Consider the following 16,196-nt stretch of genomic DNA (forward strand, 5'->3'; position numbering starts at 1 on the left):
TTATTAATTATTACACTACTTAATTAAATATTTAATTCAATAATAATAATAATATAAATGTTAAAAAATAAATCACCAGGAAGAAGAAAAAAATAAATGAGAAGAAGAAAACACACTTAAATAAAACAAAAATTTCTAAATTATGGATTCTAGCTAAAAAAAAAAAATAACTTTAAATTAATAAAAGAAAGTTGCTTTAAACTTTTAAATAAAATCCGAACAAATTTTTTTAATTAGTAAATAATTTTTAGCTACAAACATATTAAGATAAATTAGAAAACAAATTCAAATGTTAATCAAAATTGTTTAAGTAAATTTTCGGAAAAACTGCTCTAAATTAACACATGCCTCTAATTATGAATTATATATACAATACAAGTTATATAATTCAATTAATCAATTTAATAGCTAAAGACTAAAATTAATTTAGAAGTAAAAACTTGCTAAATATTTTTGTTTTTGTTCAAGATAATTATTATCTTATTAAGTTATTAATAATAAAAAACAATTTTCATCTTTAAATTTACACAATTTGTGTTTATATATGAACAAAACCTTAAAAAACAAAGTCAAATATTGCTGCTAATTTAGTTTTAATATAGCTTCCAGGATGATTTCTTTGTGGTTGTTTTAAGTTGTAAAACATTTCATTTAATTTGTTGCTTTAATGGTGGCTAAAAGTTAAAAAAAATTAACATAAATTAAAGTGAAAATAGTTTTTAAATTCAAATTTAATATAGACATGATTTTAAAAATAATATAAATTTATATATATGTAGAAATAAATAAATGAAAACTTACCAAAACAAATACTTTTTTGGGTATTGAACGCTGTACTAGTTCTCCCAGCAGATTATTTTGTGTTTCATCTTTCGAGGGATCCGCCTGGGTATTGTAAGACAGTGTTAATTCAGGTAAACTTTGCCAACCCACATACAGTGGATACAAATTGTAGACCAGCTCCTTTTCACCAAAAGCAAATATGGATATATCGAGCTACATAGAAAAAAGTAAGGAAAATGTGTTGAAATTTACCTAACAAGGACATAATTGATTTCTTGACTCAAGTATTTCTGTATTTCTGTCTGTTTGTTGAACATCTCCTCTGTCTTTGCCCTGCTCTATCGGGGGTTCGGATTGCGACGATAGGCAGTCCTTTTGCACGGCCTAGCTGTTCTATCTACTGTGAATGTCAGGAATATAGATTTGTTCATTCGTGTGGCAGGTTGGTTCGGCACTAAACCAAATTCTGACATGTGAAGGACCTATCCTTAGGGTATCACAAAGGGACCAATTTATGGACCCAAGTGAGCTGGTTAATACTAGCTGCCTTCATAACCTAACCTAAGTGTTTCTGTCATAGAAAAGTTTGTTAAGGATATAATTATTGTCCCTACCATCCCGTATCTGTGATTTTAATTTCGGATCAAAAGCATTTTTTACCGTTAATCAATTTGAATAAAACAAATCCAGAATATTACTATCAGATCAAAAGAAAGTCTGTATTTCTTTAAGGCAAATTTAAGAAAATAATACAAAGAAGGGTAAAAGGTAGAATAAAGACATCATTTATGCCAGAAAAGAAAGCGCCATTAGTCGGACCCTAGTCGGACAAATTTTACATATTTTGGCTCATTTTGTATTAATTTTTTTTAGGGAATTCCCGGAAATATACCGATTTTTTAAATATTTTTCTAGAATGGAAAACTTTTACTTCGGAGCCGATCAACACGATAGCCAATTTTTTTTGAAAACAAGGGACAGTTCGACCATTCAATTTATAGCTCCAGTTATACTACGAATGGCAGCATTATTCCCATGTCTCTCTCTTATAAAACCCTCCACAATTAATCTAAAAATCCCCTTACCTGTTTATGACCCGAACATATAAAATTATCCGTATTGCTAATACTCAGCATAGCTATTAGATGAACCACTTTTGGCGTAGGATTTTTTAAAACCACTTTAAATGTCATTGGCATTTTAACAAACATTTTCTCCTCGATCGAACAGTAGATATTTAAGGGTGGCTCAACAATTGGCAAACCGCTTATTATAAATTTAGATTCATTTTCCTCCTTGCACCCCGAACGACGCCATTTTATACAATAGAAACCAAAAACAATTTGATTACTAGGCAAAGGCGATGATGATGGCTGCAGATTTTGATTTGTTGTATCCATTAGCAGTGAAGCCTTAAGGAAGCCTCTTAAGTGGCCCGTGGCCTGTATAGCATCCAATGTTTTGTTGTATATTAGACGAGTGTGTAAATGTTGTTTGGGCGCCAGCGCCACATTTTCATCCGTAGTATTACTATAGTTATTATTATTGGCTGCTAAAACATTGGCCATTTTACCATCATCGGATATAGTGGATGAGCTCATATTGGAATTTTGGCTAGACACCATGAGAGCATTCGAAGAGGCAGTATTATTTATTATTGTCATATTCGTTGGTAATTTACCCATTAGACTTTTATTCATGTGATTAGACGACAAGGCATTCAGGGTCGTCACATCAGTTGGTTTCATTAAATGTCTTCTAGATGTTCGCAGGCGATTGAAAATGTTGGGTTGTTGCTCGTTCTTAGTGCGCTCGTAATCTTTAGACGTAATCCATTCTTCGCTGGTGTTATTCGTGCGTAAAACTATAACATCTTCCAGTTTTTCTCCACGCTGGTAAGAGTTGGTGAATTTTTTACGTTTAAAACTATAAGTTGATTGCACTAGATTATGATCCTTTTGAATTTAGGTAAAATAACATAAATTATTTAATTATATTGTAAATTTAATTTAGCTACTTACACATATAAAATAGGTCTCCAATATATCCACTTCCACATCGGTCTCTACTACTATACCGCCACGAAATAGGAAATTCTCTCCCCGATAGATTTTCGTTAGAGGCATTCTATTAAGCGTATAAAACTGTCCTTTAAATTTAAATTCCGCCTCACATCTTACACTTAGCACGGTGTCTTGAGTTTTACGCAAACTATTTTCATCCAAAAATTCGAGATGTATTGGTGTTATTATGGGCAGCGGTGTTAGAATTGCTTGATTGGATGTTATATTTTTGGCTGCTAATGCCGCTTCCGGAGATTCATCCGTACTGTTGGGTGTTGTTGTATCATTTATCACTATTGCTGTGGTTACTTTCGGTTTCAGCACATCGGTTGTATAGCAGATTTTTTGTTGCAACGTTATCGCTGTCTCGATTAGGCTGAATACGTAAAATGAGGCGGTGTTTGAACTTTGCATGGATAATTCTCCAATGTCGATCTGTATACTAGAGTGGAGTTTTTGCTTATTTGGAGATATATCTGTGGTAAGGAATACTGTAATTATAGAAATAGAAAAGATAAATGTATAAGAAATATTTTCCCTTAGCTACACAGAGTTTTGTTTAGGCATGTTTTTGAGATATGGATTTAATGGTTTGGAGTTTCACTGTACGTACATATTTAGTTTCGTTTATATTCAAGGTAAAACAGCTTAAAATTTAGTGATAATAGCCTGTGTTTTAATAGTTCCTAATACTCTTATTGATTTTATCCTGAAAACAATCGATTCTCAATATATTGTTAATTTTCAATTATAAGAAATTTAATTCGTTGCACAACTTGAACCGGATTTAAGCCAGCCAGTTTCTGACTGACTATTGTCTAACAAGTGTTAAACTTGTAAATAAAATTAAAATTATTTGATCGGATTTTCGAAGCCTTGTCTTAATTGAGTTTGAGTGAAATATCTCAAGAGAGTTTAAATTATGATCTGTACCGCAATTCTGTAACTTTTTATACTTTCCTACCGATGTCGTTAAGTAACGAAAACTATCGGTTGCTTTAACGAATTTAATATTCACTATTTGAAGTTAACGATATCTCTCGGTAATAAATTTTAACGACGAATATAGTTAAATATATAAATGTAAATATTTTTAAAATTAAAAAATCATAAAAATATTTACTATTTTTTCGTGTTTGCAGATAAATTCGTAGTCGTGTGAATAAAAAATCGCATTTATATATAAAAATCAAGCATCAGCTCACCCAAATATGTTCGCGAAACATACTGAAAACAAAAGAACAAGAGTTTTTTTCTAAAAATAAAAGTAACCCAGTGTAATACATATGTCTATGCCACCACAAGTGATCATTAATTCAGAATTTAGATATGTGTTGTTATAACGACAGTCGACAAATTCAGATGAATTTCCTTCTTAGAATACTGTCTTAAAAACGATTTTATAACATTTATATAAGTTTATAATCGTATCACATCGCCAAAAATGGAAATTGAATATAGGGATAAACATTATGCACTCCAGAAATGTGTTAATTATGGATATTATGCCCCAAATAAAAGTTGCTCTTAAAATTCGAATATTATTTTCTAAAATTAATATAATTGGTGAATTCACAACGTATCTTATCATGTCATATTGTCCTAATATTTCACTGTGTTTTGTATTGCTTTTCAATAATGTCCTAATATTTCTCCGTGGTTTTTATTGCTTTTCAAGCTAAAAAAGTCCTAAAATAATACTACTATATATGCTATGTTTATTGTGTTATCGTAACCAGCCAGCAGAGACCTGCGCCGAATGCCTAAGAGTCGGTTAAGCCGAGCCGCCGAGACGAGATATGTTAGGACATTATGACAATATGACTGATAAGAGACCTTGTGAATTGACCAAATATATGTCCAAATTTATCTTAAAAAGATAATTAAAGCATGTTAATTTTTATATTAAAAACCCAAATCAGTCCATATCTAACAAACACAAAAAAGTTGACCAACCGTGCTTTCAAAAATCAACGTATTTCGAATATTTATGTTACAAAACTAACTCCTAAACAATTATCGTTATGGCTTAACTAGAACATTTTATTTGTCGTTAACCTACCGACAAATTTCGTTATCTACCGACTATTTTTAACGAAAATAATCAGTAAAATTTAATTCGGAATATCTCTTAACGATAAATATTGTCAACTAACGAATTTTGATTACTTAAAAACAAAATTTTGTCGTTAAAAAGTTACAGAATTGCGGTACTGATTATGAAAAAAACTTTTCCGGGAGTTTTTTCCCTTCGTGAGAAGTGTATATATAAGTTTGTCATTCCGTTTGTAATTTCTACATTTTTTATTTCGACCCTATAAAGTACATACAGTATTGGCCATAACTAAAGCACCCCCTCAATAGAATTTTTCAAAACATAATTTTTTTTAATAAAAAATGCTTTTTTGAATTCTGATTTGTATATATTTTATTAACTTATATTGTTAATATTCATATAACATTCATTTAGTAAAAGATAATTTTATGAACAATTAATTTAAAATGATAAATCATATAAAAACACAAAACGCAACGGACAAAACAAAAGCACCCCCTTATAAGATGTTTAAAAATTTGACTACGCTACTGTATATTTGCATTGTGAATTGACGGGACTGACAACGAATGGATTTAAAAATTCCAGAAGATGAAAATAAAGAAAGACGTAGTGTGTATAATTTAAGTTTTATACAGTTTATTGCAATAAAAACAATGGGATGGAAAAAGTACTCCAGTGAATTTAAGATTAAAGGTATTGAAGACCGGAAGACGGATTTATCACGACATGAAGTGATTAAATAATATTCAATTAACAGATCAGTTTTTTTCAAGCTCATTTCAAAGTTTTTGCAGACTGGTCGCATATCAACGGTGCATTCTGGAGGACGTCCGCGAAATAAAACACGATATTATGATTCCTTGATCAAAAGAGCAATTCAAAAATATCCTACAGCATAATCTAGTCAAGTATGAACAAGTTTATGATTATGCGTTAGCGAAAGAACAATCCGTTGAAAAGCAGTAGAAGTCGGATTATTCAGTTGACGACCAGCAAAAAAAACCCATTATATCAGCTAAGAACAAGAAAGCTAGACTGAAGTTTGCCAAAGCGCACATCGACTACAGTGTCCAAAAATGGAAGACAGTACTGTTCACTGATTAATCCAAATACAACTTAAAAAGTTCCGATGGAATAAGGCGTGTACGCAGACCAAAAGGAGAAAGACTGAATCCTAAGTATTGCAAAGGAACAACTAAACTTGGAGGAGGCAATGTAATGGTCTGGGGTGTCTTTTCTGGTCAAGGAATTGGGCCAATTCATAAAATTAATGGGATTATGGATCATTTCATGTACCGTGATATAATGAAAGATGTAATGTTGCCTTATGGCAGTGAAGAGATGCCACTTAAAGGGAGCTTCCAACAGGATAAAGATCCTAAACACACCTCCAAAATTTGTAAAACTTGGCTACAGAGCATTAAAATTCTAGTTATTCATTGAACTCCTGAATCTCCCAATAACAATCCTATTGAGAACTTGAGGGATATTGTTAATATGAAAATAAAACGTGAAAATTGCCGAAATAAGGATCTGAAATTTTCATGATTTATTCCAAGCCGTTAAAATAGCCTGGGAAGGAATATTGCAAGACAAGATAAAAAACTTAATATCTTCTATGCCTAAGTGATGTGCTTGTGTCATCCAATGCAAAGGATTTGCAAAAAATAGTAATTAAAATTAGTGTTATATTATATCCATCAAGGGGTGCTTTAGTTTTGTCCGTTTCATTTTCTACCTTAAAATATTTTTTGATCTTATGTTACCACTTATGGAAAGATTAACTTTAAAAGTATTTGTTTATCAATAATAAACATATTAACAAATGAAAATAATACATATTCGAAATTTAAAACTTTGTTTTTATAAAAGAAAATATAATATGAAAAAAATTAACTGAGGGGGTGCTTTAGTTATGGCCGATACTGTATATACATATATTCTGGATCCTTATAGATAGCGGAGTCGAAATCATTTTTCTGAAGACCCCAGGTATCTTCGGGATCCAAATCTTCAATAATTCTGTCAGACATGCTTTCGAGAAGTTTCCTATTTAAATCAACAAAATCGGTCAACATATGGCTGAGATATGAGGAAAAAGCCAGGACAACCTCGATTTTTGACCTATATCTGGATTACTAAGTCATTAATATAGACAATATGGATGTCTAATGATAGATATTTAAAAAATTTTAACCCGATTTTTTTTTCGCTAAATATTAAAAAAAAATTTAAGAAACAAAAAAAAAAAATTTAAATTAAAAAAAAAAATTGGTAAAATTTAAAAAAATTAAAAAACTGCAAAAAAAATAAATTTTGTTTATCTAAAAATATTTAAAATTTTTATTTTGAAGTATAATTGGTGAAGGGTTTATAAGATTCGGCGCAGCCGAATATACATAGCTCTTTTACTTGTTAACATTAAATTTGAATAGGAAAAAATGGGAAATACAGATTTCCTATTCGAATACAGTCTGTCGGTTCTTAGTCTGCAATTATAAACGGTTATCAATCTGACGAGATGAACTCTTCAGCTCACTTTGTAAAATTTCGGGTTATCGACTAATGTAAGCTAATAAATACAATCCTACGAGATAAATGCTTTGGCTTTCGGTTGACTTGTTATTGGAGGTAATTTGAGGTAGCAATTCGATGAGGTGAATTCTTCGGCTCTTGATCCGCTTATTATTGATTAAAATAAGCCAATAAGTACAATACGAAGATATAAATCTTCAATCTCACGGTGTTCAAAGGAAAATTTTGTGTCAAAGTAACTTTTTTAATGAAAAATTACAAAATTTCAACCAAAGAAAGTTTTTGATTTCAATTAAGGGCTTCATTTTATAAAACGAAGCGTTCAGAAAGGTAAGCAATTTCTATGAAGAATACTGGGAAAAGGGTTTGAAACTTGAATATTTTCCATACAAAATTTGTTTAACGTTTGTCGTTTCGTTTTATAAAATGAGGGCCTAAGTTTCCATAACATATACATTCGAGTTTGATGTTGGTTTGGATTTTTGCTCCCTTGCATTGTCCCGGTGAAAAAGAACTTTTTGCTTGGCTAAATGATATCGTTTTTTCTCAAATCCTCATTTGACTGACAGATGCCTGCTAACAGGAGCAGTGTTCCCCTTTCAGTTAAGAGGCGGGAAATTCAAAAAGTAACGGAATTATTGACCCACCCGTGTATTATAAAGTATTTGTATGGAAAAAGCAGACCTAACAGTGTATAATAGGTTTTTAGATCCGGATGATTCATTCAATTTCTCTAAAGATATCATTGGATTTCTTTTAATTTTTTAAATTGTTCTTAAAACCTAACAATAACCTACGTAATCATAACTTATTTTATTATTTTAATTTCATAAATTAGTAATATATTAATATTTAAAATTCAATAGTTTATTCAGTACAAGTAGTGAATTCAAAATTTTTCATGTATCAATTACTTCAACAATAATCATGCATAATTTTATCAATCCACGGTCTAAGAGCTTGAATATTTACATAAACTCCAGGTGATTTTTGCCGCGCACATTCACGACCTCTGCCCCACGAAACAATACCTACTAATTGACCATCAAGCACAGCCGGACCGCCAGAATCGGCTGCACAAGCATCCTTTACGCCTGGTATCGAGGCACAAAACATACTTTTCGTGACATTACGATAGTTATGATATGAATCGCGACATTCTTGATACGACAAAACTTCTACATACACCGATCTTAATTGCTGGGACACAGAGCCATTTTCTTGGGTTAAACCCCAACCGGATACTTTAACTAAATCACCTTCCTGAGGTGTCTCATTCGATAATTCAATAGTTTGTATAAATTTACCACTAAGAGGTGAATTTAATTTGAATATGGCCACATCGTTGTCTAAAGTTTTCTTATTATAAGATTTTGGCATGAAAATCTTTTTAACAGTTCTTTTATTGTAGTTCTCATCCAAGTAGGTAACGCCGGCTCGTACGGTTATATCATGCGGTTTAGTATTGCGAACACAGTGGGCAGCCGTTAAAACACATTTTGGCGTTATTAAAGATCCACCACAGTAAAATGAACCCTTTTTACGCAAATTTACTATATAAGGTATGTGTTGGACATGCGCCGCTCGGCCTCCTACAATACGAGCAGTTCGTGTTTCAACCACACTGCCGCGAAATTGTAAGAAAATTGAGCTAATTAATAGAACTGGTACTATCATTATTGACACAATATTTGTTACTGAATACTAGAAGTATGAAGTATTTTATTTATAAATGTGTGAGATCTTAGATTTTTTATTCTGTTACTTATTCTTGATCTTGTGAGAAGGTTAGGGTTTTTGATGTGACCTTTAAATTTGAAAAGAACAGGTGTGTTTTTAAGGTTAATTGTTAAAAGATATCGATTAAGTGTTTGTTGTAAGCATTTAGTAGTGAAAATAAATATTTTGTGTAGATTTTCAGATTGGATATAATTATTGGTGTGTTCTCAAACTGGGTATAATGTTTTACCAAGAGAAATTCTTTTTTAAAATAATGCTTTTGAGATTACTTCATTCGGTCCTGGCAGTTTTCATAAGCTGTCAAAAAAAGAATCAAACGGAATTCCATACTATAAACACATCCGGATTAGATTTTTTAAAGTTACTAACTGACTGATTTATCAACGCACAGCCCCAACGCCTCAAGCTAGAAGCATGGAATATGAACCGCATTTTCCTCACTTCCCATATAGATCCACTATGAAGGGATTTTTGGAAATTCGAATGTTTACATCTTTTAAAATAATACTCCATTAGAAAAAAAACAGATAATTGGATTTTTTTGGCACCTTATAAATCAATAAACATAGAAATTAATATTTTATTTATCAAAAAATACCAAATTTGGTACTTTTTGTGAATTCGAACCCTTAAGGGGTAACAATTGTATTTATTTGGTACTTTGAATATTTTATTACCACAATGGGAACAAAAAAGTACCAATAAGGGGAAAATCCAGTCAAATCCAAATTACCTAACAAGATGTCATTTGAAACTTGAATGTGAAGATGTAGAGTGGGCCTAATCCGGGTGTACAGTTTGGTACAAAAATTTTCCGCAAAATCGACTATTTTAACATTTCAAGTGGGAAAAGAGAAATTGGTACCTTTTAACCCAATTATGAAAAAAAATTCCCCGGGAGTTTTTTTTTCTAATTTTTCCTATTCAAATTCTATGTTAAAAAAACAAAAAGGGAAAAATTCCCGGGGAATTTTTTTTCATAATTGGGCTGTTTATATACAGTCCAATCATGAATAAAAAATTCGCGGGAGTTGTTTCCATGTGAAGAGGAGGATGAAACGTTGGAACGTTATATGTGCCAATGTCTTGCATTTAGTCGAATTAGAAACGATAACTTTCATATGTAATATTTTAGGAATACAAATTGGAAATCACTGAGAAACTATATCGAGGGGGCTTAGTTTTTGACCTAGCCGACTCCTATTTCACAATAGGCTTATAGATATGGAGAATAACACTTTCCTGAGAGCGCACAACATGCGGAAATACCCAGAATGACTATGGGCTATTTAAGAGCTCCTCTACTCTCAACCTAACCTAAGATGTGCAACATTTATACTTCTAAGAATATTCATATTTAGAGAAAATAATGACAATAATTCGAACCTCTTAAATCTTTCAATAAATATGCATTATCTAATTTTACAGATTTATTTGGAAATATTTTACTGGGAAATTAGGAACCCTATGTTATAGTCACATCTACTAAATTGCTAAAAAATTTCAAAATGGTTGTGGTTTTAAAAGAGGGACAAATATATTTCACACTCGTTGCCTATTGAAAATTGTATTTTTTGTCTCGCTCTGCAAATCACAACCATTGAAAACTTTTTTGACAACTGTCATTTGTTGCATATCTGTAATAATCTGTGATGTATTAGTAAAAACCTAAACAGCGATCGTGTGATTTTTTTTTGGTGTTGTTGTGTATGTACCGAACACTAAAGTTTATCAGGGGGGTTACTCCCTAATTCGATTCGAAAGGAAATCTTTTCGAATTACAATGTATTTAGCACACATTTTCGAACATTTTCGTTTTCGGATTGAGTTACGCCGTATCCCCAGGCTTGTCACACATTTCGTTCGGAATGGTTTCAATTCCGTAGTTTTTATTCCGATCGATTTCGTTTTAGGTTCTTCAGATTCCGTGTAATTTATTAATTCCAAAAATATTTAATAATTCTGTATTTCTGATTTTAATTTGAATGCGGTTTTTGTATTAAAACAAAAGTGAAGTTTTTGATACAGAAATTGATAACAAATAATTACAAACAAATATCAATTCCACTTTGAAAACTGTAAGTGGTTTCATTCCGAAATAAATTTTCGTTTTACTTTTTGTGAAGAAGCAAATTACGGAATTAATTCCACTTTCGATCGGAATGAAATTCTGTGACAGGCCTGTATATTTCTTTTCATGTGACATTTTATTCATAAAAATATAAAAAAAAAACATAAATAACAATGACAAATAGCAATTTGCTCGTTTATTTTATACAAATATTTGTATTTGTTAAATGTTTTAATGGAGGCAATTACCAATCCACTATTAATGGTTCACCACTGGCCAGAACAATGCGTATCGTAGGTGGCCATAACACCTCAATAGCTGAACATCCTTACATGGTTAGTATCCGATACAAAGAGCATTTTATATGTGGCGGTACAATGATTTCACAAAAATGTATGCTAACCGCGGCACACTGTTCGATATTGGAATCACCGGGAAGTTGGGAAATTCATGCTGGAACAACGTATATCGAAACGAAAGGTTTAATAAGAAAAGTGCGTAAATGGATGGTGCCCTTAGAATTTAATTTCTTTACCGTTGATATGGATGTGGCCATAGTAGAACTAGATAGACCATTATATTCCCGAAGTGTACGACCGATAGAGATTGATTATAGTCCGCTGCAGGAAAGTGAAGAAGTAGTTATTGCTGGTTGGGGTCTTAAGAGTGAATATCCTTTGGCAAAACTCTCAAATGAACTGCAAGCTGTGAAAGTTTCTTTGACTTCCTACGAGGAGTGTTTAAAAGCCTATCTGCCACATAATAATATTACGCAAAATATGTTTTGTGCTATTGGTAGTTGGGGCAGTGATGCGTGCCAGGGTGATAGTGGTGGACCGGCTATACGTAGGGGCAAGCAGGTGGGTATTGTTTCATGGGGTTATCGTTGTGGCTCTCCCGAATATCCGGGAGTATACACAAAATTAAGTAGTGCCAATGTAATGAGATTTGTAACATATGTAATATACAATAATTGTTGAAATAAAATCATGCATCTATTTTAAAAATTATGCGTGTTTACATTTGAAATGTTAATTTAAAATTACTTCCCTTTACTAAGTAGAGTGCAACGATAATAATTGCGTTAATGATTTTATTAACAAAAAACTACATGATCATTTTATAAAAAAAATCTACTGATAGTATTAGTTTAACGCTGGTAATTCAAAGATGTTGGTTATCACGAATTGCAAATATCTGATTGTAATAATATCAATACTTCTAGCATGCCTACCAGAGGCAAATTCACGTCGCTCTAGTGATCCTCGTATAGTCGGCGGTGTTGAAACAACCATTGGTCATGTACCGTATTTAATAAATCTACGACGAGATGGACTATTTTCTTGTGGCGGTTCATTGATCACCAGAAAATGTGTTCTTACAGCTGCCCACTGTGTTAATGGAGTACCTGCATCAAGTTTAACCATCAATGCTGGAACTTCCAAACTAACAGATCCCGGAGAAATGCGTCAGGTGGAGGAATCGTTTGTATCATCAGCTTATTCCCCCAACACACTTGACATGGATGTAGCTGTTCTGAAGTTAAATGAACCTGTAATGGGTCCTAACATTGCCACAATACCACTCTGCTCCAAACGTCCAGACAGCAATCAATTTGTACGTGTTTCTGGTTGGGGTGTAACAAGTGAAAGCAGTCTAATACCTCCGAATCAAGTGCGCACTGTTAGAGTGCAAGTAATTTCAAGAGAAAATTGCCAAAACCAATATGCCGGTAAGGCATTAATATCAAGTACAATGTTTTGTGCATCTGTGCCAGGTGAACGCGATTCTTGTTCTGGCGATTCGGGAGGTCCTGTGGTCTACAATGGTCAAGTTTGTGGCATTGTTTCGTGGGGATTTGGTTGTGGCAGACGAGAATTTCCTGGAGTATATACAAATGTAGCAAGTTCTAGAATAAATGCATTTGTGAGAACAACAGTTATCCAGCATTGTATGTAGCTTGAATGGAAAATAAGTTATTATAGAAATAAATTATTTAAATAAATATACATTTTAAAACCCCCTAAATCCTTAGAAATAATGAGAAAAGAACTTAAACCATTCAATATATAAAAACCACAGATTATACAGATACGAAACAAATAACAAAAGTATTATCGAACCTTATGGTTGTATTGACGTTCTACAACCACTTTTCAATGGCTGTGGTTTGCAGAGTGAGAGAAACAATTAAATTTTCTATTAGCAAGGAGTGTGATATTTATTTGTCACTAGATCGGAAACTCTGCTGTCATAGAACTAACTCAGTTGTCAAAACCTCAAAGTATTAGTGAAATAAACAATAATTATACAAAAACAACACTGATTATTTTGCGTATTTTTTTGATTTGACTTTTTTCTAGTTTCCGCAATTTTTCCGTCACAAATGATTGGGCTTATTTTGCCACAACTGCAAATGGCTTGCCACACAAGAAACTTCTTGGGGAATTTTGTTTGTTTTGGGTTGTGAAAAGTCTGCCAGTACATTAGTTTTATCATCACACAACAAGTGTATTTTTTTTATAAAAAAATATAAATTTTTTTGAACAAATCGAGGTAGTCGCTGTTTTGTGCTTATATCTCAGCCGATTTTCTCGATTTTAAATAGTAACAAAAGTTGAACTATAGCGGATACATGATAGACGTATCAATTGTGTATTAAAGTTAAGGGCTTCGGAATGTTAATTTTAATACACAGACGGACAAACGGATATATGACTACATCGACTCCGCTATCTATAGCGATACTGAATATATATTAGGGTGGACCGATTTGTATGGAAAAATAATTGTCGATATTGTGCCATCGATTTTGCGATAGCTTTTGAAATTTCAGAAAAATTCAAAAATTGTATTATAACTGGGCCAAGGTATTGTAAAATTATGAAATTTGAATTAAATTTATATGCTTAATTAAGGGCTTTAAGAATATATATCCACTTTGAAACCCCACAGCGCCGCTCCTGAGGGGACAAGGGATCTCAGTCAACAATAAACTCGAATACTCCTTCGCTACGCCTATGTGAAATTTCATGCAAATCGCATTAGCCAATTATAAATGACAGATTTATTTCAATGTTGAAAATTGTTTTGGAAAAATATGTATATCAAACATGTTGGTTCAAAACATTTTTCTACTAAACCGAATTTGCCCAGGGTGGATCGGTTTTTTTCATAAAAAATCGTATAGCAGAAACGCATTCTACGAAAAATTCTAAGAAATTTTCCCCAAGAAACCATAGGTCTAAAATCAAATTCTATCTTGCGCATTTCGTCTTTTATCCAATGATATTTCAGTATATATTTTTATACCCTTCACCTTCGTGAGAAGGGTATATATAAGTTTGTCATTCCGTTACCTTATAAAGTATATATATTCTGGATCCTGGATAGATAGCGGAGTCGATTAAGCCATGTCCGTCTGTCTGTCTGTCGGTCTGTCTGTTGAAATCAATTTTCTGAAGACCCCAGATATCTTCGGGATCCAAATCTTCAATAATTCTGTCAGACATGCTTTCGAGAAATTTCCTATTTAAAATCAGCAAAATTGGCCCACAAATGGCTGAGATATGAGGAAAAAACCAGGACAACCTCGATTTTTGACCTATATCTGGATTACTAAGTCATTAATATAGACAATATGGATATCTAATGATAGATATTTCAAAGAACTTTCAAACGACGTATATAAAACCATAGTAAGTTGGACCTACAATGGGTCATACTCGGAAAAAATATTTTTAATCCGAATTTTTTTTTTCACCAAAAAAAAAAAAATTTTAAATTTAAAATTTAAAAAAAAAATAAAAAAATACTTTGGAAAAAGGTAATAAATTTTGTTTACCTAAAAATATTTAAAATTTGTATTTTGAAGTAGAATTTGGTGAAGGGTATATAAGATTCGGCACAGCCGAATATAGCTCTCTTACTTGTTTTTAATAGTTTTTTTATTGGATAAAAGACGAAATGCGCAAGATAGGATTTCATTTTAGACCTATGGTTTCTTGAGGAAAATTTCTTAGAATTTTCGTAGAAGTACGTTTCTGCTATACAATTTTTTACTTTTTGATCGTCCATACAAATCGACCCAGCCTAAGTCATTCCATGGCCTTCTCAATGTATGTCCAATCCATCACCATTTACGTCTTTTTATTTCTTAGGCTATGAGCTGTTGATTGGATTGTTCCTAGAGCATAATATTGGATATTACCATCGGCCAGAATATTCGCAAGATCCTTCGAAGACATTCACCCCTATCGTGAAAAACTTGTGAAATTTATGTTCCCATGAAATATCCATTTCCCTCGAAGGGAAAATTGATATCGTGATATTCCCCTAAACTTTTCATTCACAATAGTTGATTTTGTTCGTAACAGCTGTTTATTGTTTACAAAATTCCATCTAAAAATTTCACAACATGGGGAATTTTTCACGTGAACAAAGTTTATGAACGAAAAATGGGAAATGGGAACATATTTCATGTGAAATATTGATTCGCGATAGGGGAGATTGGTTCACAAACACCTGGATCTTTGGCATGTCTCGAGGGGGACTTCTCACAACCGTAAAAAGAGTGGATTTTACATTCGTGTTAAAAATGGTTAGCTTTGTACTCTGGGAAATGGAAGACGAATTCCAAATAGGTCTTAAACGACCGGAAGTTTGTCGCGCTTTTTGTACACGCTTGTCAATGGATTCACCCGATCCTCCGTTTATTGAAATTATGCTTCCAAGGTAGCAAAAATGGCTGACATCTTCTATTTGAGTATTGCTAAGTTCTCTTGAGATGTCGCATTAACTCGGAAGGTTTTTGTTTAAGCACTATTTATCTTAAGAACAGCCGCACCTGTTTTTGTTGTTATGTTTCGCAGTTTTGATGCAAGGTCTGAGAAGCTGTGAGCCGAAAGGCAAATGTCATCTGCTTAGTCAAGATCTTTAAGACGAC

The 16,196-nt window shown here is 32.5% G+C and overlaps 4 protein-coding genes across 4 annotated transcripts in view; 2 read left to right on the plus strand and 2 right to left on the minus strand.

Annotated features, from left to right (window-relative positions):
• Positions 1–189: 189 nt before the first annotated feature.
• The window catches only part of gry (trafficking protein particle complex subunit 11 gry), a 35,760-nt gene continuing 19,753 nt past the window's right edge, over positions 190–16,196 (minus strand). The window contains exons 12-15 of the mRNA XM_065504079.1: positions 2,805–3,337; positions 1,869–2,738; positions 802–996; positions 190–674 (exon numbers count right to left, since the gene is read on the minus strand). Of these exons, the coding sequence (XP_065360151.1) occupies positions 648–674; positions 802–996; positions 1,869–2,738; positions 2,805–3,337 (1,625 nt within the window). The 3' untranslated portion in view covers positions 190–647. The remainder of the gene's footprint in view (positions 675–801; positions 997–1,868; positions 2,739–2,804; positions 3,338–16,196) is intronic.
• On the minus strand, positions 8,356–13,738 carry LOC135953748 (trypsin alpha-3-like). Its single transcript, XM_065503732.1, has 2 exons — positions 13,645–13,738; positions 8,356–9,053 (listed from the first exon to the last, which is right to left on the minus strand). The coding sequence occupies exons 1-2, from the start codon at positions 13,736–13,738 to the stop codon at positions 8,356–8,358; spliced, it is 792 nt and encodes a 263-aa protein (XP_065359804.1).
• LOC135953749 (trypsin-like) lies at positions 11,425–12,231 on the plus strand. Its single transcript, XM_065503734.1, has one exon. It carries the CDS (start codon positions 11,425–11,427, stop codon positions 12,229–12,231), a length of 807 nt encoding a protein of 268 aa, XP_065359806.1.
• Positions 12,389–13,210, plus strand: LOC135954499 (trypsin beta-like). Its single transcript, XM_065504679.1, has one exon. The coding sequence runs from the start codon at positions 12,422–12,424 to the stop codon at positions 13,208–13,210; it is 789 nt and encodes a 262-aa protein (XP_065360751.1). The 5' UTR covers positions 12,389–12,421.

This window comes from Calliphora vicina, chromosome 3, assembly GCF_958450345.1.
Source record: "Calliphora vicina chromosome 3, idCalVici1.1, whole genome shotgun sequence".
NCBI lineage: Eukaryota > Metazoa > Arthropoda > Insecta > Diptera > Calliphoridae > Calliphora > Calliphora vicina.